Source organism: Archocentrus centrarchus, chromosome 17, assembly GCF_007364275.1.
Source record: "Archocentrus centrarchus isolate MPI-CPG fArcCen1 chromosome 17, fArcCen1, whole genome shotgun sequence".
In the NCBI taxonomy this organism is placed as follows: Eukaryota; Metazoa; Chordata; class Actinopteri; order Cichliformes; family Cichlidae; genus Archocentrus; species Archocentrus centrarchus.
Window position 1 is genome coordinate 27,070,505 of NC_044362.1, and position 22,581 is coordinate 27,093,085.

The following is a 22,581-nucleotide window of genomic DNA, read 5'->3' on the forward strand; positions in this document are numbered from 1 at the left end:
ACTGTATACTAAAATTATAGATCCATCTTTTATTGCATACAATAAAATTTTATGGTTAAGAAGGTAAAACAACAAAAAAGCGCTATATCCAACTTTTGTAGTATTTCATAAATTAAATGCATCATTATTATTATTATTACTACACAAAAAACAAGGGGGCAAGAAGCAAAAATGCAAAAAAAAAAAAAAAAAAAACACTCATGTACAGGGAAACAGAAGGTCTGGATTTGACCTTAATCAGTCTTTATTTGTATCAGAGTAGTTAGTTTGGGCCAATGTAGACTGACTTCATTGTTTGGGGTTGCACTGCAGGACTACATAGTATCACTGCAACGTCTACAAATTCTGTTTTCGAAATGTTAGAATGGCCAGATACGAACAAAAACAATTCTTCAGTCTGACCTGTGAAAGGTACTCCAATGTGATCTCGTTTCGACTGCAACATGGTTCTAAAACTCCACACAGCACCAGAGTGCAGCATCTCTGTCATGTTATGTTGGCCGCTTTTGCCACATCCAATATGGCGGCAGCGTTGACGTACGAGTCAGTGCTCAATGCAGCGTCTAGGTATGTATGGCTATGGCTATGGGGCTATTATTGTAGCAAAACTTCTGTGTGTCCGTAAATATGGCAAGCCATTAATACGCCATTTTTCGACGCGTTTAATAAAGATTTATTAAAAAAAAAAAAAAAAAAAAAAAACGCTGTAAAACCCGGCTAAGATCCCGCCAAAACGCCATATTTTACGGCGTTTGAATGCATCATTCTGAGTGGCGGAAAAAACGGCGTTTTTTCTGGTCATTGAACGTCACATTTTAGGTCATACGGCATTCATTGTCCAGATCGATGCTGTTTTTTTATGGAGATAAATTTGTCTCAATATTATTCAATCAAACAAAACCTAATCTCAATCAAAAAAATAATTAAAACTGTCGGAATTGAATTTTTTTTTTGTAAAGGAATATTTTATTTTGGAAAAAAAAAAGTTTTGTCTATAAAATGATTTTTTTATTCAAATGACTCATTTTTTCTCATAAAGAGAAAAAGTTATTTGCAAAATACAAAATTTTATTTGTGCATGTCAGAAATCTTTCTTTTTTCTCAAACTTTTGGTTTTGATGCCCCTTGTTTTTGGTTGAACTCAAAGAGCTTTGAGTGCTGGGAACATGAACATCCTGGGCGGGGCCTAAAGAGGAAAGATGTAAGACGTGTCCCTATTGGTTAGCCCTGACAAAAGCGGCAGACCTGATCCCTCTCACCTCCGAACTTTGCTTCAGTTAGTTAGAGGACATCAACAGTAGAAAAGAAAGGAGGTAACACAGAGTGAATGGTAGGTAATCTTCACAAATTTACAGTGTTTAACAGCTACTAAAGTGTCCATCCTTTTTTCAAAGAAGAAGGTCTTAAACAATTTATGAGGATAGTCGATATTATCTTGTGTGCCGCGGTCCCGGTTAGCATAACATGCTAGCTAATGTTAGCATCAGGAAGAGTGCATAAACTAGGCCTATGTAATGTTTGCCTGTCTTTATGTTGAAACCGTTAACTAGCGCACCTTTTGTCGAGTTGCGTTAAGCGTGGCAAAATACCAAATGTATCTGGAAGAAATATGTGTTAAACTGTTATGTAATCAGTGTTCTAGCTAGCGGTTGATCGCTAGGTGCTGTGCCGAGCTGAGGATTTCACCGCTTCACTTTCAGAGCGCTGTTGTCACTGCATTTAGCAGCCCCACCCTGACTAGATCGCTGCTTTTATCACATGGGACACAGAGCAGCACTGCCAGTACCAGTTAGAATGTTTAGGGTAAGGATGAACTTGCTTTCAATATAGGTGCATGTTGAGGGTCAGTCAGTGAAGTACAGCTCCTGTGAGTGCCCGATTGGCCCAGACAAGTGACATCATATGGCAGCATTATTGATTTGGGTGGAGAAGAATGTATCTCACACCGACGTGGAATGTGTGTGGAAGAGGACGAACGCATCCAAAGCAGATGAGATTGTTGCCAAGAGGGTGTCTGAGATGACACCATCAACAACACAAGGTGAGCCATTCGTTTAAAGCTTTAATTATTCTCAGCTTTAAGGTCAGCCTTGTGTTTTATGAAGACAAATGTATTCAGTGCACATAAAAAATTTAAAAAATGTGCATTAAGTGAATAGTCCTAATAAAATGCTGTTAATTTTGATATAGCATCCTCCCTTGAAATAATTACTTATTTGATTATTTAAAGTGTGGTTTTTTTTCTTTCTTTCCAGCTGGAATCAAAAGACCTGTCACTCAGGAGGACAGAGAATGGGCACTGGCATCACTGTCAAAACTTGGGCGTTTTACAGGGATGGGGTGGATTTTGAGTCCAGAAAGGCCACTTCCGTTTAGACATTTTCTTTGACTCCTTTTATAAATTATATATACACTGCTCAAAAAAAATAAAGGGAACACCTAAACAACACAATATAACTCCAAGTAAATCAAACTTCTGTGAAATCAAACTGTCCACTTAGGAAGCAACACTGATTGACAATCAATTTCACATGCTGTTGTGCAAATGGAATAGACAACAGGTGGAAATTATTGGCAATTAGCAAGACACACTCAATAAAGGTGTGGTTCTGCAGGTGGGGACCACAGACCACTTCTCAGTACCTATGCTTTCTGGCTGATGTTTTGGTCACTTTTGAATGTTGGTGGTGCTTTCACACTTGTGGTAGCATGAGACGGACTCTACAACCCACACAAGTGGCTCAAGGTAGTGCAGCTCATCCAGGATGGCACAGCAATGCGAGCTGTGGCAAGAAGGTTTGCTGTGTCTGTCAGCGTAGTGTCCAGAGGCTGGAGGCGCTACCAGGAGACATGGAGGTTATAATAGTTTTGGATTTTACATTATCGTTTAGTTTTAGTTAGTTTTTACTATTTTTTTTTTTTCTTTAATTCAGTTAGTTTTAATTAGTTTTCAGAGCGGTTTCGTTTGTTTTTATTTTTGGTTTATTGCTTAGTTTTAGTTTAGTTTCAGTATTAGTTTTAATTTTTCATACTTTGTCAGGTGCAAGATTCAAGGTACAAGAGTGACTCTTGTGTAATAAAAACTCAACCAAAGATACCGTTTAAAGAAATATTCAACAACCAACTGTTCAAAAGACAGCAGCATTGCATGCTAATTATGTGTAATATTAAGGACACACATGAACATCAACAGGGAGAAACAAAGAAAAACATGAACTCCCAAACTCAATAAATTCTACAATAAACTCCCAATAAAGTTCAGCGTCAGTGCAGCAGATTAACAACAGCTTCTGTTTTGGAGCTAGCTTGGTTAGATGCTTGATATGTGGCCGACCTCATGTCGCACTTCTGCTTGCGTAGCTGGATTGTGTGTGTGTTCATTACCTTACGGTCGTGTGCTGGTGTTTTATATGCGGTGCCGGCTGGGACTTCTTTTGGTCCTCGCTCTTTGTGCTCAGTTTTTTGGCTGCAAACATGTTTGTCCCTGTTTTTTTCACTTTCTTCATTTCCTCAAGTCCTTGTATTGATGTTCCTGATTGTTATTCTCTCACTGATAAAGTGGCCGGAAACGCACAAGCACGGAACAGGTTCATCACAACGTTGCGGCTGCGTGGCAGCGACGAGTAGTCACATTTCTCCAGAGGTGAACGCCAGATTAAGTCGGCAGCGGTTTCCGTAGCTGCCTTGTGTGCCCTTCTCAGGTGGACTTTGATGTTGGTGTTTTTTCCTCACTGAGACGTGTTCCATACATTTTTCATCATTCACAACAAGACGCTCTTCTATCTGTATTATCGGACTCAAAGAAACTCCATATGGGACTCTGTCGCTTTCTCGGCAGACCGCTGCCATTACTTTGCGGAAGCTAAGTGAGCTCCAGCGCGGTGAGCACGCGCACGCAGGCACGCACACAGCTGCCCGACGGCGCTCCCAGCTTAAACTCGGAGAATGGAAAATGATCAATCCACAAGGCTTTTAAATAAAATGACAAACAAGAAAAGGAAGGTCATTTTATCTATAATTTTAGTTTTTTAAACTCACAATACAGTTTTATTGTTTTTTTCCTTTTAATTTTAGTTTTTATTTATTTCAGTTAATGACAATGTTTTTCAATTTCAGTTTTCGTTATTTTGTTCATTTTCGTTAACTATAATAACCCTGGCTCAGTACCTATGCTCTCTGGCTGATGTTTTGGTCACTTTTGAGTGTTGGTGGTGCTTTCACACTCGTGGTAGCATGAGAAGGACTCTACAACCCACACAAATGGCTCAGGTAGTGCAGCTCATCCAGGATGGCACATCAATGCGAGCTGTGGCAAGAAGGTTTGCTGTGTCTGTCAGCGTAGTGTCCAGAAGCTGGAGGCGCTACCAGGAGACGTGGAGGAGGCCATAGGAGGGCAACAACCCAGCAGCAGGACCGCTACCTCTGCCTTTGTGCAAGGAGGAACAGGAGGAGCACTGCCAGAGCCCTGCAAAATGACCTCCAGCAGGCCACAAATGTGCATGTGTCTGCACAAATGGTTAGACACTGACTCCATGAGGATGGTATGAGGGCCCGACGATGATTTACTTTTTTTTTTTCATTTTTGGCCACAGCGGATTTTTGTTGCCAGTGGAGGGAGAAAGGAAATGGGGTCCCCACAGACCCATGGATTTATATTTCTGACATTTAGGCCCCGTTTACAAGGTGCCGTTTCAAAATGAAAACGGCGTCGGTTTGATGCGTTTCAGCCTTCCGTTTACACGACAACGGAGTGTAAAAAAAACAACCACTAAACAATAGTTATACTCACAGAGAGCCCTCGTCCATCACATTCTACCTCCAAATCAAGGTTATCATACCGCTTCTATCAGACAAATAGCAGGTTTCAGTTCTACTATTACTAACTTTTTTTTTTTTAAAAAGGTATTCATCATTTTAGCCGACATTTTTTTAACGGCTGCCGTCCTGCTGCCCAACGTTAACGCACCATTAAAACCAGCTGCTGTCTCCATTACAGTGAACTAGGTTGGCAGATAGGAGCCCGCTTCTCAGTAGGACTTCGTGTGCCCTTCTTGTCGATACTGTCGTCTGTTTTCAGTGAGCTGCGCAGGCCAGGATCCTCCTTCCTTAGTTGAAAAAAATGGCAGGAAAAAGAAATGAGGCGGAGATACTACACACAGATCTGAGCTTTACGCTTCAAATTGGAGAAATTATTTTGTTTTACCTGTGGCCTGTGGTCCGGGTGAGAGTGTGTCTTTCTGACTCACCTGGGAGTGGAAAGCCCATATAGCATTAGGGTACAAAAACAGGGAGTGTCCAAGCTTTTTTCAAGGAGGGCCAGATTTGACAATGTGAAAGTGCCAGAGGACCAACAGTTCCTGATGACATTATTTTAAGAATAAAAGATGCATATAAATACTGTTATCTAATATTTTCATTTCCACGTAGCAAACAAACATGAAGTAACCAAATGTAGAGCATAAAAACTCTGAATTGCCAACTGAAATTTATAACATACAGAAACCGTAAAATACTGCTATGTAATTCTGATAACAGAGCAACAGGTGAGCTACTGGCACTAACATGAAGTACACAGGGCATGTCTGGCTCCAGAGCAGTTGTAGGCGTGCATAAAATGTCACGTAGATGGGAGCCACTTAGTCTTGATGTCAAGCGGTTATAGTTTAAGTTCAGAACAGAGAAACTCTGCTCACACAATTATGTGGAGCCAAACAAGCTGAACATTTTCTTTGCAAATGTTGGCATCTCAGAAAACCTCTTTTCCAGCTGCCGGTGTTGCGCTAAAAAGTGATCGCTTGACAAAAAAACTTATTTCCTATATTTTTATGGATTTTTGATGTTTTATGTCTGCTTATATTGGTAAGTGGACTGCAGTCAACTAGATTTATGAAGGCCTTATAAATAAATTTTTTTTTAAAAACCTGTTCTGCAAGTATCTTTATGAATGTTACTGTATCTACATTACAATCAAACTGGTCCTTTCCTTTTCGGCCACATCAACTTTCTTTATAGAATTGTGATATTATTATTTGCAATATCTGCTGCCCCCTTGGCCAGATCACTCTGAAAAAATGAGTTTTATCCTGATAAATAAAAAATATATAAAAGTCACTTTCAGAGGTGGGAACTTAAGTAGATTTTTCAGGTATCTGAACTTTACTTGAGTATTTATTTTTCTGACAACTTTTTACTTTTATTCCCTAAATTTTTACACAAATATCTGTACTTTGTGAATTCACATTTTTCCCCACATTATGTTAAGTTGACACATGGGAGGGACCATGTGTCAAAAAGAGGGATGGTACAACAAATGCAGCAACACTGGTTCACAAAGGGATTCCAAATATACTCCCAAAAATTTTGTAAGTGTTGTATGATCTGTTCAACTACTAATGTTGGCAGAGGCATTCAGACGTCACTGGCAGCACATCCACCCCCAGATAGGCCTTTTGAACATCTACAAATGGACTTCATAGAACTCACACCATGTGAAGGTAAAAAGTATTGCTTGGTGATCGTGGACATGTTCTCGAAATGGGAAGAAGTTTTCCTTCTGGCAAACAAGATGCAGCCGCAGTGGCCAAAGCCTTACTGCGAGAAATCATCCCAAGGTGGGGAATTCCAGGTAAGCTTAGCAGCGATAATGGAGCAGCTTTTGTCAGCACAGCTTTAAAACAGGTGAGTGACTACCTTGGAATGGACATCAGACATGACATCAGAATGACAACACAGACAGCAGTTAAGGTCGGAGGTCGTGCAACTTGGGTTCATGCCAGTCATTGCAAGAGGATCCCAGAACCACAGGAATAACCCAGTGGGTTAGAAGGATTTTCCACGTTGATGCTGAGGAAGACAACAAGGGTGTACAACGTGCTCTGCCCTTTCAACCTGCAGCTGCACTGGAACCAAAGGTAAGAGTGAGGGGTGAAAAAGCGCCCTCCTCCAACAGAAGCGTGCCAAGCTCCAACAAAGTGATGTGCAGAGTGAGACTCTGTCACCCACGAGGGATGAGCAATGGAACGCAAGACGCCTGCTGAAAGAGTTAGGATGGTATGGGGTGAGAGACTCAGTGTGTTTTTTGATTGTGACAGATATTTGTGTGATTTGTCCGGTCATTTTTACATACAATAAATTTCCACGACTTTCCAAACATCACAGACACAGGAAAATTGTAAATACCTTTGGGAAAGATTTGTTATTGTCACTTGTGACAGGAGCCATTGGAGCTTTAGCTCTCGTATCACTGTGTGGATTCTGTGTCATCCCCTGCATTAGAAGCCTGATTGTTAGAACCACTGATAAATCTGTCTCACACCAAATGGCTTCCTTACCTGAGCAAAAGCCCCTAATGGGGGAACAGCTGGAACTAAATCTGGTACCTAACCGGATGCCTCCCTCTCATGATTATGATGTGGAGACTATAGACTATGAGCAAAATGATGTGTAAATCTCAAATTCTCTACACAGGTATGATCATTACGGTGCCTATGTTTCATTAAACAACTAAGGCTATTTCACCCTCCAATTTATGATGTTTACTTAATCACAGCTTATGCTGTGATTGGTTAATCAAATCTTCTTTTTGATGTTTTGAAGCAGTTAGCAGACAGCTGTTATACAACACTGCCTGCATGAGTTAAAAAGAGGAATTACATGCTGACTTGTATTCATTGCTTGGGTTGGCCAGCCAAAAACAACATGTATGGACAAGACATACGGGGTATATAAAATCCTAGCTCAGGCCATGTTTCCCCTGCGGGTTGTAGTTTGTGCACCCCTGCTGTAGAGGGATACAGCAGGCTTATACAAGCCGTTTTTCCCCCATTCCAATGATACAAAGTCCCCAAAGTGTCAAAAATAAATGCACTTGCCCATTTCAGAACAGACTGTCTTTTTTTTTTTTTTTTAAATCCAAACATTCATGAGCAAAACAATTACTTGTGTTTTACAGTGTCTTCTAATCTGACTACATTCAAGTTATTGTTTTCTTTGACCAGAAAACAGACCATGTCTCTGCTAAATGACAGAGATGGACTTTTGGGCTCAGTTATAAAAGCATAAGTAACAATGTGCTTATGCAGCCTATGAGCAAAGAGATGTTTTAAAATGTATCATTAATATTCAAAAACTTTTCATTTTCATGCAGGTATGCATTTTTAATTAATGTATATATAAATCTTTGAAATTCAATACAAAGCTCTGGGTGCAGATGTATTATTTATTCAGCATATTTTTATTGCACTTTATTATAGCCGACTGCCAACATTGAAGCAGTTCAGTACAGTTAGAGTTGCAAAGATAATGCAGGATGACCTGTGCATACAGCTTCACACAGATAATCAAGATCTCTCCCAGAATTTCCATTAAATGGTGATTTAAAATAAAATCCCTGTTTATGGGTAAGTCGACATGCAAATAATGACACAAACTCCCAAACAATCATCTGTTACCTCTATTACATTCACTGGATTGTCAGAGCAAACCCTGTAAATATACATATAAAATCCGCACCAATTTCTCCTCTTCAAAAGTTTTATATTTATTTTTCCTTTTATATTTTCATATTCTGCTTGAATTTAAAACCTTAACCCTAAAGTAAAAAGATCACTAATCTTTCACAAACTTAAACTTATAACATCTGACACCTTATTTTTTTTGCCCTTTGTTATATTTGTTTTCTCCTTCATCTAAATCAAAGGGTCATGTCAACATAGACCATCTTTGGTTAGTGCTGTTATTTACAACAAAATACCCTGGACTCCTTCAATTTAGTATGTAATATAGACAGAATTACTCTCTCCAAGAGAGGAAGTAGAGATTTCCCCTTCCGTCACTGCAGACCAGCTCGGTGGGTCTTTGTGGATTCACCTCCAGAATCAGAACAGGACCTCCACACACAAACATGCCCACCTGCAGGAAGAAAAAGGAGGCAGAAATAAAGTGAAGACGATAATGCTTCCTTAAAGATAAATCAAAATAATTTAGAAATGAAACTCCAAAACAGGTGTGAGCAGCATTTTGTTTCTACATGATGATCCGTGCATACTAACATGGATAAAGTAAGTGAGTGATGCCTTGTATGGGCAGATAATTTTACAGTAGGCTATTTGCCAGCCTAGAGGGCCTGAGAACTTTCTCTTCTTTGCAACTTTAACAAATAAAACAATCTTAAATGTTGTATCATCTTATTCTACAGCTTGCTAACTGTCTGACATGCATCTCTGCAGAGTGTAAAAAAGGCAAAGAAGAAAAAGATGAATCACATTTTCAATATGCAGTAGTTAGCAGGAATATTGTAAAGAGGAAAGTAATTCATTAATGACCGGACTCTTTCTGAGAGTTTGTAATGTACCTGTTTCTTAGTGTTTCTGTCCCACAGCTTCACCGTCCGGTCATAAGAGGCTGAGATGATGGTGCTGTCGGTGAGTCTCAGCACACTGATCCTGTCACTGTGAGCCTGGTGATGAATCATCGTCATCATCATTACTAAAGCTGAGGAAAATTGTTTTTTGATGTCTTTTTCCTGTCAGGGCCTGGTGATGGAGCTTTACTAAAAACATGTCTGCTGTTTTTCTTCTGTAGTTATTTGAGATTTAAATTAAAAGTACTGTATTTGTTTGATCTATAAAGAAAATAAAAATCTTTCACAGAAAAAAATGCCAGATATGCCATTGTAGCTTCTGAAATATGAGACTTTTCAGCTGTTTGCAGTTTTCTTTGTTGATGATGCTCAGACCTTACTGTGGACCTATTAACTATGGACTCGAAGTGATTAATTGGACCTATGCTGAACATACACTTAATATCAACACTCACTACTGTAAAAGCATTTTCTTATTTTCTGTCTGTACGACAAAGTTTGCCTTAAGTTAAAAACAAACTGCAAATAAAACAATGTTTTCTTGTCTGGTTTTACAGTTGACTCTCGCAGCTCTTACAGGCTTTCTGTTGCTCCACGAGGACACCTCCGGAGGACGATTGAACCACATGTTGCCCTCTGCATCTCCACACACAACAAACTCTGAAACAGACACAATACTGAAGGTGTGACGTAATACTGACACACACATTCACTCTGCTTTATGTTATTGTAGTGATTCCAGTAATCTGTGACATGCAGTGGTTCATCTTCTGTTGTGCCATGATGTTGGACGTTACAGCAGCTGGACTGAGGAACCCAGATCCCACTTTAATTCAGACTTTGTGTGGATGGCAGTATATTGTTTAACTATAAAAATGGCAATACAGTAAAATACAGCCTTATTTATGGAACTATCACTCTGTCTATAAGCTTTTTGCCTTAAACGTTAATCTAAACATAGGGATGCTAAATTGAAAAATGAACTCTGCCTCCTGGTGCACATGTGCAGATTAACCGCAGTAGTCCCCTGATTGGATGTTGGGATGATTGGGACATTTCCTATATGTGTATGTAGGATATGGAAATGAGATGTCACGTAGATACCCAATGAATGCCGGATGGACTGAAACATTGTAACTTAGCCAGCAGTAAGTGAGACAAAGTGCTGGAGTCCTTTTAACTGTTTAAATATCCCCTGCATCATGCTGAACATCATTTTTAAAGCACAGGTGCAAAACTCAGGCAGTCATAAGTGGTAGTGTGATGTATTAGTCATATGCTGTAATTTAATCAAATAAGCACAATCCACAAATTAAGTGAACTAAACATCTTTTACTTGCAGGTCTGGTACCTTTGTCCACTATCACAGATGTTATCAGGCTTCTCTTCTTGTTCTCCTCCACCTGCTCGCTGCAAATTATGTTCTTTGAGCAGAAACCTGATGAGAGGTATTCTTCAGAACCCATGATGAACTGAAAAGGCAGAGGACACCAGTGTCAACGAAATCTCATATCCACTAAAAACTAAATTTGGACTTTTCACATGGGAAGCGACACCTGCCAGCAGTCAGTTACTTTTCAATAAGAAGTGGGCAGGTCTGCTGAATCTGCTTTCACTACTGACAGACAAATCTTTGTTTTTAATCTCTTTGGGTGTTTTCAAAAGTGTTTTATCACTCTGGACTCCACTGTTTCTTTTAAGCAGTAGCCTAGATGTAAACTCTGCAAATGAAGAGCTGCCACCTTTATGCCCCATCACTCAAAATGAGACATGGTAGTGACAGGACCCATAAATGTGTACTAAATCTGTTCACAAGAGAAGACGGTTTTCCAGGGTGCTGGAGGAAGGAAGGGGACTGTTTCCTTCTTGAAAGGAGCGTTAGTTTGCATTTTAGATGAGGAACATGCTCGAATAGACAAAAGGAACTGAAAATAAAATGGAAACTTTTGTTTTGCTGTAGGGATCACTCACTATAATAAAGGAACTATAGGAGTAATTCTGTGTTCAGATTTAATATATGAACATGCTTAAATCTTACATTTTTAATCTTACTTAATGCTGGTTAGTAAACTCACAAAGAAACCCATGTGAACTTCTCCGTTTGATTCGCCCACCAGCCACACGCTTTTCACATCATTGTGGATGACCCCGAGAACATAAGGGCCTTGGAGCCAACTGATAAAGAGACAAGCCACATTTAGAGTTATTAAAAAAAATGTAATTTAAATATCAACAATAAGCATTTTGATTCAAGGTCTCCTACTGTTTAATGTTCTATTCTATAACTTCAGCACATCAGAACTATGATTTATTTCAAGTTTCTTTAATTGAAGATACTTCAAGAACAAAACAAAAACTCCATAGGACCCGTTATGTGCTGCAGGAGACCTGCTTAGTCACTTCCTCAATAAGCAGGTCAGTCTTCATGAAAAAGGAGCATATTATACTTTATCTGCTCTTTTTTATGTCACATATATAGACTGTTAAAATGGTGGGTGCCTTTATAAAGCATTGCCAAAGCTTCTATATTGTTCTATATAGTTCAAGATGGAGGAAAGGCTGATTAGAAAAAGGATGAAAAGCATGGTACTTATTGACTGTAGGTAGCCAGATGTCATCTGTGTGCATCTTTGCCACGTCAAACATTTCTCCAGTTTTGGTCACCCCAATCAGGGTAGTGCAGTAGAAGAGGCGCGTCACTGGTTGTTTGACTTTGTAGTTGGTTACCTTCACCAGGCTGGAAGTGACCGAGACAAAGATTACAGAAGAAGAAACTCATTACACACCATTTAATGTCTCCCTACTCTGTTGATGCTCTGAAGGATCAGCTTATATTTCAGTTAAACTTAACTATCTTATTCAACACAGAACAGTTTTAACATGTGAGTTTACCACAGAGCTGAGATGTTCATACGATCTTTACTAAGCATCAAACCAGGCAAAATGAGCAAACAGTCGTCTCAAGTTTACCTTGCTGCATTGTGTTGTTTATTCCACACCAGCTTCCACACATCAATAACAATATTGTTTATAAAAGCCACAGCGATCCGACTATCAGGCATGGAGCAGACCGCTGCGATGGGGCCTTCTGAAGCCTGACGCACACAACACAAAGATGCGCGTCACGGTCGGGACAAACACACAAAAGAAGAGTTCAAAAATAAACACAGAAAAAACAAACAACTTCTGTTTGTGCATTCCTTCACCTGCATGTGGCCAACCACTGTGCTGTTTTGCCACAACTCGAGCAGACCGGATTCATACCCGGCGAGGAGCACGTCGTCTTTCTGACAGAAGTGCAAAGCCGTGACAGAGCCTTTCAGGTTTGGAGGAATCTCTGTGAAGAAAAGACAAAACGTGATCTTGCCCAATATTCGTGAGCAATTTTAATTGGTACCTTTAAAGAACATTAGACACACTTTATGAGAACATTCAGCATCTGTCTATGTAACTTCCTCCACGAGTTTAGAGGTGTTGTCTTTCATAAGCACTTGTATCTACTGAGAGTTAAAAATCCACTGTCAAATGCGAGCTGCTTCTACTGCCTGACTGTCTCAATTTATTTCTACAAAACTTTAACATAAGCTGAAGCCAAACAGCTTGGACTGAAATAAGAAACAGGAGAGAGATATTTGCAGATACTTTTGAGATATTGTTAAAATACAATAAAACAATGCAATGAGAGGATTTAAAGTGTTCACTTAATGTAAAAGTATTTCCTGTAAGAAATACAAGTTCCTACAATTAATATATTTAATACTAATTTAGAGTTAATTACTATAATTGTCATTTTAGTCTTAGTTATGCAACATATGATCATGCTATGTATTTTTTTTAACCACTTGTACTATCATTGATATTTATATAAGAGCTGTACATTTTATCTAAACAGGACAAAATCTTTCACAGTGGAAAAAACAAAACAAAAAAAACAACACTGCAGAACTGAAACAGAGCGACCTGATAAGCAACATACTCTTTAGGAGTAAGAATCAATGCAGATCTGACATTTTTACCTGTTGTCCACGTCCAGCATCGCAGGGAGCCGTCCTCAGAAACAGTGAGGAACTGTGGGACTCTCTGCTTGCAAACGACTCCTTGAATCGCACCGCTGTGACCCTGGAAGGTGCTAATGTGCTCCACCTGGACATAAACATTCACACCCAGTGAGTGAGAAAATAAAGCTGGAGAACATTTTTTAAAATTCTGAGGATTTTTGTCTTGACTGACAGACCTGTAAGGGTTTCCAGAGCCTCACTGTGCCATCATCAGACGCTGTGAAAACTGACATCTCTTCTGACTTGGCTTCCTTCTCACCATCTTAAAAACAAAGTGGATTTAAAAAGATGAAACATTAATATTAAAATGCGCAATAGTAACTCAATACAGTGTACTATATGGTGGAAAGAGGAGGAGACTGTTTCCCAGCATCCTTTCCTGAAGCGGTACCTGTATGTGGGAGGAGAGAGCAGTGGTGTATGCGCTTCATGTGGGAAGAAATATGGCAGATTTCAGTGTTTGTTTCCCACTTCCAGACATGCAGTGCCCCCTCTGCACAGCTGGCTATCACATGCTGCCCCTGCACACAGAAAACACCACAGAGCAAGTCAACATGGAAAATAATTTATGAAACCAAAGAAGGGGACAATGTGGTGCTACAGTTCTCTACACTGTACACAATTTATGGAGCTTCTTTAGTCAAAAATGTGCAAAAATGTTGTATTTTCCAAGACTTGCTGCATAGGTCACTCACCAGACAGCACACAGAGGTAAGCGGGCTTGTCCAGGAGATTTCTCTCAGACACTGACCAGCCTTAAGGTCCCACAAACACAGTCTACCATCATTTGAAGAGCTTATCTGGAAGAGAAAGGCAAATTTCTCAAGGCACTGGTATGGTACTTTGCACCAATTAGCAGATATGCTTGTCTGTGCATTGCTCCCATGCAGTACAGATGCAACTCTTCCACCAAGCCTGCTAGCCTTAGCTGATGACTTAACACTCCACCTTCACATCCAAATATCACCACTTCTGGCTCCAAAAAAAGAAAAAAAAAGAAAAAGAAAACAACACAACCTTCTTTTATATAATCTTTTATCATCTAAATAAACCAAATTTTCTTAAAATTCTGTGGACCTGTTCCACAGCTTAACTATCATAAATACAGTGCTTACAACTAAAGAATTTTCATATGAACTCTCTTGATACTACCTGATGCTGTCTGTCTTGCATATCTTTTAGTAGCCCTATTTAATTTGATCCTGTTGTAATGTGAGGTAGTAGTGTGACATGGGGTCAGGTCTCAGACCTTGTAGGTACCAGGGACACTTAACAGGGGAGAAAAATTTCAAAGCACCTCCTCATATTCCTAACATGGATTAGACATATGCTTAACACCATTTGCACTCTTACTTCCACTGGCCCAAAGATAAGTTGGGCCAGTGCCAGTACATCTATAGATCTGCACTTTTTATTTATCTATAGCAGATTATTCTGACCCCCTGGCTGCGGGTCACAGACCCCACTTTAAGAACCACTGGTTATCAAACAATATATAAAAAAGACCCACCACACAGTCTGGAGTCCAAACGCAGCCTGTGATCCAGTCTCTGTGAGCATGAGGCAAAGCTTTAGAAAGAACAGCAGGAGATGAACTCACATCCCACACCATCAGAGCCTGAAACAAATACATGTTTATGATAACAGATAAACAGACAATCAATCCAGCTGTCTGATGCAGAGATGGAATATAACCAAGTGTGTTTACTCAACTACTGTTCTTTAGTTTAGCTTTATGCACTTTATTTATTTTCATCTTAGATGGAGGCACTGCACTTTTAACTCCACTACATTTATGTGTCAGCTTTAGTTACTTTAGGTTGGCACTTTGAAGTCTGTCACAAAGGTTAAAAGTTTTAACTACACGATGAATGCTTGTATGCCCAATTTGAATCCAGGATACACAAAGTTTTTTGAAAAGTAAAAAATAACAGCCAAGATTCAAACAATAGACTGAGGAAAACAATCTGCAGATTCATCAATTAAATGAGCACAATTACTTGATCTTTTCCACCAGACAGTAGCTGTGCGCCATCTGGACTGAAAGCCAGACATGTGACTCCTCCACTGTGGCCCCTCACTATAGAATTTGGCTGGATCGGAGCGTCATGGGCCAGATCAGTCAGTAACCACAGCCCAATGGTGAAGTCATCTAATTCAAAGAGCAACATTAGAAAAAGTTTTTAGTTGTAATACTACGTGATTGCAGCTGAGGAATATTTTGTGCAAACATAAATCACAACCACCAATCACGCCTACCTGAAGCTGTAGCCAGGTACGTGGAGTTTTGGGCTAGTGCCAAGATGGTGCCCGATTGCACCCCAAACACACTCGTCATTTCCAGGCCTTCCATCACTCCCTCCTCATCTTGTTTTCTCTTCCACACCCGCAGACATTTGTCACTTCCTCCAGACACCAGCAGCTCAGCCTCGATCTGCTCCACTTCCAAAGTCACCCACAGCATGCACGATACAGACACGTCCAGGTCCCTAGAGGCCCAAATCTTCTCACCTGCAGACAAAATTAATTTTGATAGGCTTGGTTTGTTGACAAAGCCACACACTGACGTGAGAGTGTAAGGAAAGAAAAACTTAGAGGAGGTGCTTGTCATGGTCCTGGGCCGGTGGCCCAGCATTTTGAGTTTCTTTTGTGTAGCTTTGTTTTGTTGTAATTTTCAGGTTTTGTTTCTTATAGAATAGAATAGAATGCCTTTATTGTCATTATACAGGATGTACAATAAGATTGGAGGGCCACTCCTGTTCAGTGCCATGCAACAGAAAATCAAACTCTCTAAAATAAAAATAAAAATATTATAATCTAGTATAATCAAGAAATATACAGAAAAAAACAATGTATAAAATATACAAAAAATAGAATGTATAAAAATATATACATGCATTGGTGCATCTGTACATTGTAAGAAAAGTAAATAAGTGTATACATATAATAATGATGATGAATATTGCACTAGTGAATGAATACTGGATATTACACAATATAGGAATGTTAGATATTGTTCAGTATGAATAATCTAATATTGCATAGAGACGTGGGTGTTGCACAGTTAAGAGTGGGTGAGTGTGAGAGTTCAGGGTGGTGATTGCTCTGGCGAAGAAACTGTTCTTGAGTCTGTTTGTTCTGGCTTTGATGCACCTGTAGCGCCTGCCAGAGCGCAGCAGGTCAAACAGGTCAAAGCCAGGGTGTGAGCTGTCCTTGATGATGTTCCTGGCTCTGCTGATGCAGCGGGAGGTGTAGATGTCCATCAGGGAGGGGAGAGGGCAGCCAACGATTCTTTGTGCTGTCTTGACTACTCTCTGAAGCCTGACCCTGTCTGCCTCAGTGCAGCTGCCGTACCATACTGTGATACAGTACGTCAGCAGGCTCTCAATGGATGAGCGGTAGAAGGTCAGCAGCAGGTTTGAGTCCAAGTTGTTCTTCCTGAGGAACCTCAGGAAGTGAAGTCGCTGCTGAGCCTTAGGTTACAGTTATATTGTTGTTTGAGTATGCTGTTTAGTTTCCCTTGTTTTTTGTGTAATGTTCCCTTTGTCACGTTTTCAGTGTTAGGTCTGCGTCTGTTATGTTTAGTCAGTTCCTGTTTTATTTTGACAGTCTCGTGTTCCCTGTGCTTTGTGTTTAGTTTTGCTTCCCCTTTGACATTAGGTGAACCAAATGAACCTGTCATCCCCTGTTGTTTTCACTTGCCCTAATCCCCTTGTGTGTATTTAAGCCCTTAGTTTTCCTCTCTTCGTGGTTGCGTTGTCGTCATTGTTTTCCCCAGTGTTCCCCTCTTAGCTGTGTGTTTTGTTTTTTGCTTTCTCCCAGGCTTCCGGTTTGTTTTTTTGCCCTGGTGGAGATTTCAAGTTTTTGTGTTTTGTATTATTCGAGTTCTTGCAAATAAAACAGTTTTAGTTTAAGTCTGCGTATGTTCGCATTTGGGTCCTTCCCCTTCCAGCACACAGCCCCCACCGTGACAGTGCTTTGGATTTCAAAATCAATTTCACATATTTTTCTGGACTGTTTAATGTTTTCAGCTCCAAAACTAGGCATATTTGAGGAGTTTCATGTATGAATTATTTTTAATCTACTGTCTACGTCCACCATAAGAAGTGCCTAACACTACAGCTCAGCTGAGGCGAGATGTTATTTATGTTTAAATCCTGTCACAAGCATGAGCCTCTCACCAGGGGAGAATGGAAGGTTAATTCTGCAGAGTGATATGGTTAGCAGGCGCAGTTCAGTGCTGTAAAAGCACAACTATCCTCTAATCTAACGAAGTTGCCAAGTGAACTGAATTTTGATTATGTTTAAATAAATTTGATAATTAATGGCTATACCTTCAACTATGAATGCCACAGCTCTTACAGATTTCCATGAGAGCCTATGAATAATATAATAAAAGAATGCAAAATAAAGTGGAAAAAGGCCCCGTAATGCTTTTGCATATAGCATCAGTCAAATTAAAGCTACAATGTGTACACCTCTAACCCAAAGCGGTAAGGTATATTTATAAAGCAAAGTTCTCCAACAGATGACACAAAAACATTATTGAAACATTCATAGCTCATACACACACCTGAGCCGAGACTGAAGAGTTTGATGCCGTCACCGTGGTATCCCACAGCAGCATGGTCTCCGTTCACAGCCACACACAGAGCAGGAGGCTCTGATGTTACACCCTTTAGTTTCTTCTGAGGAGGTTCCTGCTCCCACTTAAAACATGAAGATAGAAAGATGTCTATTATGCTTGTCCTTTATTCTGTCTATAATAGTGTGCATATGTGCCCTGCCCAGCAAATAGGTAAGAGCCTTCCATTGGATTGGAGGTCTGGGTTCATGTGTCCAAAAATTAGGTCCGCTGACTACATTAATATATGAATGACCAGGTTTCGGTGGTGAGAATATATATCTTACCTCTTCACTTTTTAATACAGTGACAGAACGTCCAAGTCCCCCAGACCAGAGCTGGAGCTGTTTTTAAAAGAAATCACAGAGAAATGGGTGGTGATTAGTTTCATAACCAGTGACATTTTTTTTTTTTCCCTTCCCATGGAAAGAAACTGGTGCTGCTTCCTGCACTGAGTTTTACCTGATAACTGCACCATAACAGTAGTGATAAAGCAGTCACTTCACATAAATCACAAAAATCAAATGTCAATTAAAATAAGCAACATATGAAGGGAAAAGCAGAAGCTTTACTATGTGCTGATTTGATGCCTCACCGTGTGATCGGAGCCGGCGCTCAGAAGCATGGATCCTTCCTCCAAGAAGGTGAGGGCCTCGGTGGCTCCACAGTGAGCCTGGAAACATCCCACGCAGGTGGAGGTGGGCACTGACCACACCCTCACCTCCCCGGACACAGAGCCAGAGCAGAGCATGGAGGAGTGGGGAGAGAAAGAGAGACTGTGCACTGATCGCGTGTGACCGCACAGGGACTGAGAAAACAGAGGGGAGAAAAATGATGAGGGCATTATCTAAAATAATTACTCTTCTTTCAGCTGCTACCTTTTGTCTTCCAATTTATTGTTGCTTCATTTTTTTCCCCTCCCAAAGATTCATATATTTTTAAAAGACATTCAAAATGATAATGAAATAAAAAGCGCAGGCTCAAGAAAAACACTCAATTCTATAAGTTCAGTGAAATAAATTCAAAGTTTTACACTTTGGCTTCAAAAGCAGAATAGAGAAAAATACTGGAAAATTATCCCATATTAAATATACTGTAAGTATAATGTGATCATCTGTCCACAGCCACTAGAGCGTAACAAATAAGAGGACTCAATGATTTAGCATCACACTGCTTGATACACAGACACACAATGAACAGGCAAATAAAAAGAATGAAAATGAATGCAGCAACCAGAAAACAGTTTCTTCTTTCTTGTCCAGTTTGGTGACTACATACCGTACATACTTCGGTTTGTTTGGTAGTGTTTGCTAATGCAGCTGCTGCAGAGGCCAGGTAAAGTCACTTCTTTTTAGTTCCACAGACAGTCTTCAATTTTAAATCTGTAGACCTCACAATGTTGATTCAAAAAATATATCGGTAGAAAAATTAGCTGACAAGACACTCAGCAGATTCCTTTGAACTGAAAAAAAAAGTGCTCAAAAATAATTACTTTTATTTGTAAATGGTGTACTTTAAATGGACATATATTCAAGAAACAATCATCTGCTGGTTTCAATTTTAAAAAAAGCTAATAAAGAAGTTTGATCATTGTTAGAAAATATCCATTAGATTCAAGATTGCCTTGTTGTGAATGTATTCCCTCTTGTGTTCTTCACAGGGACCTTTAACTGCATGCAGCAGCAGTCTTACTTATAATACAAAAAGAAACCAGAAAGCTTCCAGTACAAAAACAATATTGTAATTAAGCTGACCTGAGCTTCCTGTACCCATTTATTTAACCTACTGTTGGGATCACTCACTGTTAATTTTTTATTCTGGAGCCAGTTCCACATGATCACATTTCCATTCCAGCAGCCAGCAGCCAGCAGGTGACCCTCAGGGTCAAAGGTCACACAGTTCATAGGGCATCTAACGAGCATGGAGGCCACTTCATTACCTTTATTAGAAGACCACACCTGAAGAGCAGAAACAGGTTTGGGTAATACAATCGAGGAATGACCTCTTTTCACTGTGTTTAGACACCACTCTGCATTTAATCAGTAGTTATCATTAATCTCTGGCTCTCTTCTCATCTCCAGTCACAGCAGATGGCTGCCCCTCCCTGAGCCTGGTTCTGCTGAAGGTTTTTTCCTGTTAAAAGGGAGTTTTTCCTTCCCACTGTCACCAAGTGCCTGCTCATAGGGGGTTATTTTGATTGCTGGGTTTTCTCTATAATTATTGTATCGCTTTTACCTAACAATATAAAGCGCCTTGAGGTAACTGTTTTTTTATTTGATTTGATTAACTGCACAGTCCTAGTCTATACAGTATGTTTGAAAGATTTTATTTACTGTTTATGAGACATATAATAAAGGCTGACTGTGTTGACTATGATGCAAGCTGAGGAGTGTTTCTTTTGATGGACACTCAAGTTGTGTAGATCTAGATTATTATTTAAATTACATAATACTATTTGATCTGGATCCACATTTGCTGGTATTCCTTTCAAATGTTACAGAATTAAGAAAGAAGACAAGGCAGAAAAGCACAAAAATGAAGAGTTCTTACTTTCAGCATGAAGTCAAGGGAAACAGTGGCGAGGTACTTCTTGTCTGCAGTGACATCGCTTGCTGTGATCGTATTAGTGTGGCCATCAATAAGAGCAGTCCTAGAGAAGAAACAGGAGTAAGATGAGTTTAAACATCAACATTCAGTGCTATATTTAGACAATTTAAATCTAGCATCATCAGGGGATTCTTTTCTAAATTTTCCTTTTAACACTTCTCTCACCTGCATCCATTTCCAGTGTCCCACACTTCAATTTGCCCATCAAAGGACGTGGTAGCAAGATGTCCATCCTTCAGAAAGACACAGCTCGAGATGCCGTCACAGCTGCTCATCAGAGACTTCACCTCCTGCTCACAGCCGGGAGAAAGTGGATATTAGAATTTATGAGGCTTCTTATTCTTAGTGAGTGTGAAAGCACATTATTTATGAATGAATACATAATGAATTCGGCATTAATTCTGGTTTGTGTAAACAGGGTAGAAGATTAGAGAAACCAAAAAAATGACCCAGCTACAAAATCAGCAGTAAACATGTGCGGTGCACTTTAATGATACTAAATATCAGTTGAAAACGAACTACATACAAACATTTGAACAGGTCTGCTATTAAACTCACAAAATCAAAGAATGAACACAAACTGCCCAGTTAATCCATAACATAAGGAAAAATCAGTGATAAATGTGTTATAAAAGGCATCTGTACCTGTCCGGTCTGCATGTGGATGAAATGCAGAGTTCCCTGTTTGGTACCAACCACCATCATCTGGTTATCCGGGCTCATAACCAGAGAGGTCGGTTCAGAGGGGAAGGTCGACAGCAGCTCACTAAATTCAAGGATTAAAAGAATATAGACTAAATTGCTCTGCATATACATACATACATACATACATACTATATGTAATGCACTTCTGTATCCCACTGCTGATACCGCTGATCCCATACTACATTTACTCTAATACTATGGTGAAGTAAATTTTTTTTATGTAATTTACTTGTGTACTTTTATCTTCTTCTGTATTTTATACAGAATTTCTTTAGCCATAGTCATCTGACAACTGAGGTGATATGATTATATTAAATTTAAGTCTACAATAACTTATAAAACCCTGCACACAGTCCCTTTAAAGCAGAGGTCCCCAACCCCCGGGCCGTGGACCGGTACCGGGCCGTGGGACATTTGGTACCGGGCCGCACATAAAGAATAAATAACTTAAATTATTTCCGTTTTACTTGTTATCTGCGCCTAAACTATATTTTATTTTGAAAAATGGGCGGATTCGCTCCGTTACTTCCCTCCATGACTTCCTCTTGACGTGTCAAGACGTTTCTGCTCACATGATACGTCACCGCTAAAATTAAACCCAGAAGCTTCAGGCCTGTCTAACGAAATCGGTTGGTTGACCTACATAACGCTTCTTTAAATTTTTGAGTGCTCAACAAGAGTAGAAAAGCGCTATGTAAGAACTAGTCCATTTACCATTTTTATTTATCAACACCGGGGATAGCAGTGAGGTAGACCCAGCCATCAAACTGACTCTCCAGCGCTTGACACCGCGGCTCTGCAGCCACGCTCCATGTGAAATCGGCCGAACCCAGTCAAACCAGAAGCCAGCAAAAATGAGTATCAGAGAAACAAGCTCAGGGGGCTTACACTGATTCAGTGTTATGGTGAGTTGTATTTTTCATGCGCTTTATACAGTAAAAATCACCTAAGTCGAAGTCGCACAAATCGGGTTTTCGCTCTAGTTGGATGGCATCTGCAGGTCCTGATTTTTCCTAACATTAATTCCAATAAAATCATCACATAAATCCGTCGGATATTCACCTACCTCGGATGAAAAATCTGGTCCCATTGTAATAAATTTCCAGTTAAATGTGATCGCATAAACTGGATGAGTTTAGCGCTAAAACCCTCCTCAGCTCCTGTCCGCCCACTTCCATGCATCGGCTCGTTCATGCACAACTACACACACACACTAACAACGCCTG

The 22,581-nt window shown here is 39.9% G+C and overlaps 1 protein-coding gene across 2 annotated transcripts in view; it reads right to left on the bottom strand.

Moving 5' to 3' along the window:
- Positions 1 to 8,209: 8,209 nt before the first annotated feature.
- Positions 8,210 to 22,581, bottom strand: part of tep1 (telomerase-associated protein 1) — a 34,493-nt gene continuing 20,121 nt past the window's right edge. For both annotated transcript variants that reach the window (XM_030751334.1, XM_030751333.1), the window contains exons 35-56: positions 21,296 to 21,416; positions 20,816 to 20,940; positions 20,594 to 20,693; positions 19,846 to 20,001; positions 18,639 to 18,851; positions 18,331 to 18,387; positions 17,993 to 18,128; positions 15,679 to 15,930; positions 15,420 to 15,571; positions 14,930 to 15,037; positions 14,115 to 14,219; positions 13,811 to 13,940; positions 13,596 to 13,681; positions 13,378 to 13,504; positions 12,568 to 12,698; positions 12,332 to 12,456; positions 11,952 to 12,098; positions 11,437 to 11,536; positions 10,713 to 10,833; positions 9,939 to 10,021; positions 9,353 to 9,457; positions 8,210 to 8,910 (exon numbers count right to left, since the gene is read on the bottom strand). In XM_030751334.1, coding sequence (XP_030607194.1) covers positions 8,791 to 8,910; positions 9,353 to 9,457; positions 9,939 to 10,021; positions 10,713 to 10,833; positions 11,437 to 11,536; positions 11,952 to 12,098; positions 12,332 to 12,456; positions 12,568 to 12,698; positions 13,378 to 13,504; positions 13,596 to 13,681; positions 13,811 to 13,940; positions 14,115 to 14,219; positions 14,930 to 15,037; positions 15,420 to 15,571; positions 15,679 to 15,930; positions 17,993 to 18,128; positions 18,331 to 18,387; positions 18,639 to 18,851; positions 19,846 to 20,001; positions 20,594 to 20,693; positions 20,816 to 20,940; positions 21,296 to 21,416 — 2,800 coding nt within the window. In that variant the 3' untranslated portion in view covers positions 8,210 to 8,790. The remainder of the gene's footprint in view (positions 8,911 to 9,352; positions 9,458 to 9,938; positions 10,022 to 10,712; positions 10,834 to 11,436; positions 11,537 to 11,951; positions 12,099 to 12,331; positions 12,457 to 12,567; positions 12,699 to 13,377; positions 13,505 to 13,595; positions 13,682 to 13,810; positions 13,941 to 14,114; positions 14,220 to 14,929; positions 15,038 to 15,419; positions 15,572 to 15,678; positions 15,931 to 17,992; positions 18,129 to 18,330; positions 18,388 to 18,638; positions 18,852 to 19,845; positions 20,002 to 20,593; positions 20,694 to 20,815; positions 20,941 to 21,295; positions 21,417 to 22,581) is intronic.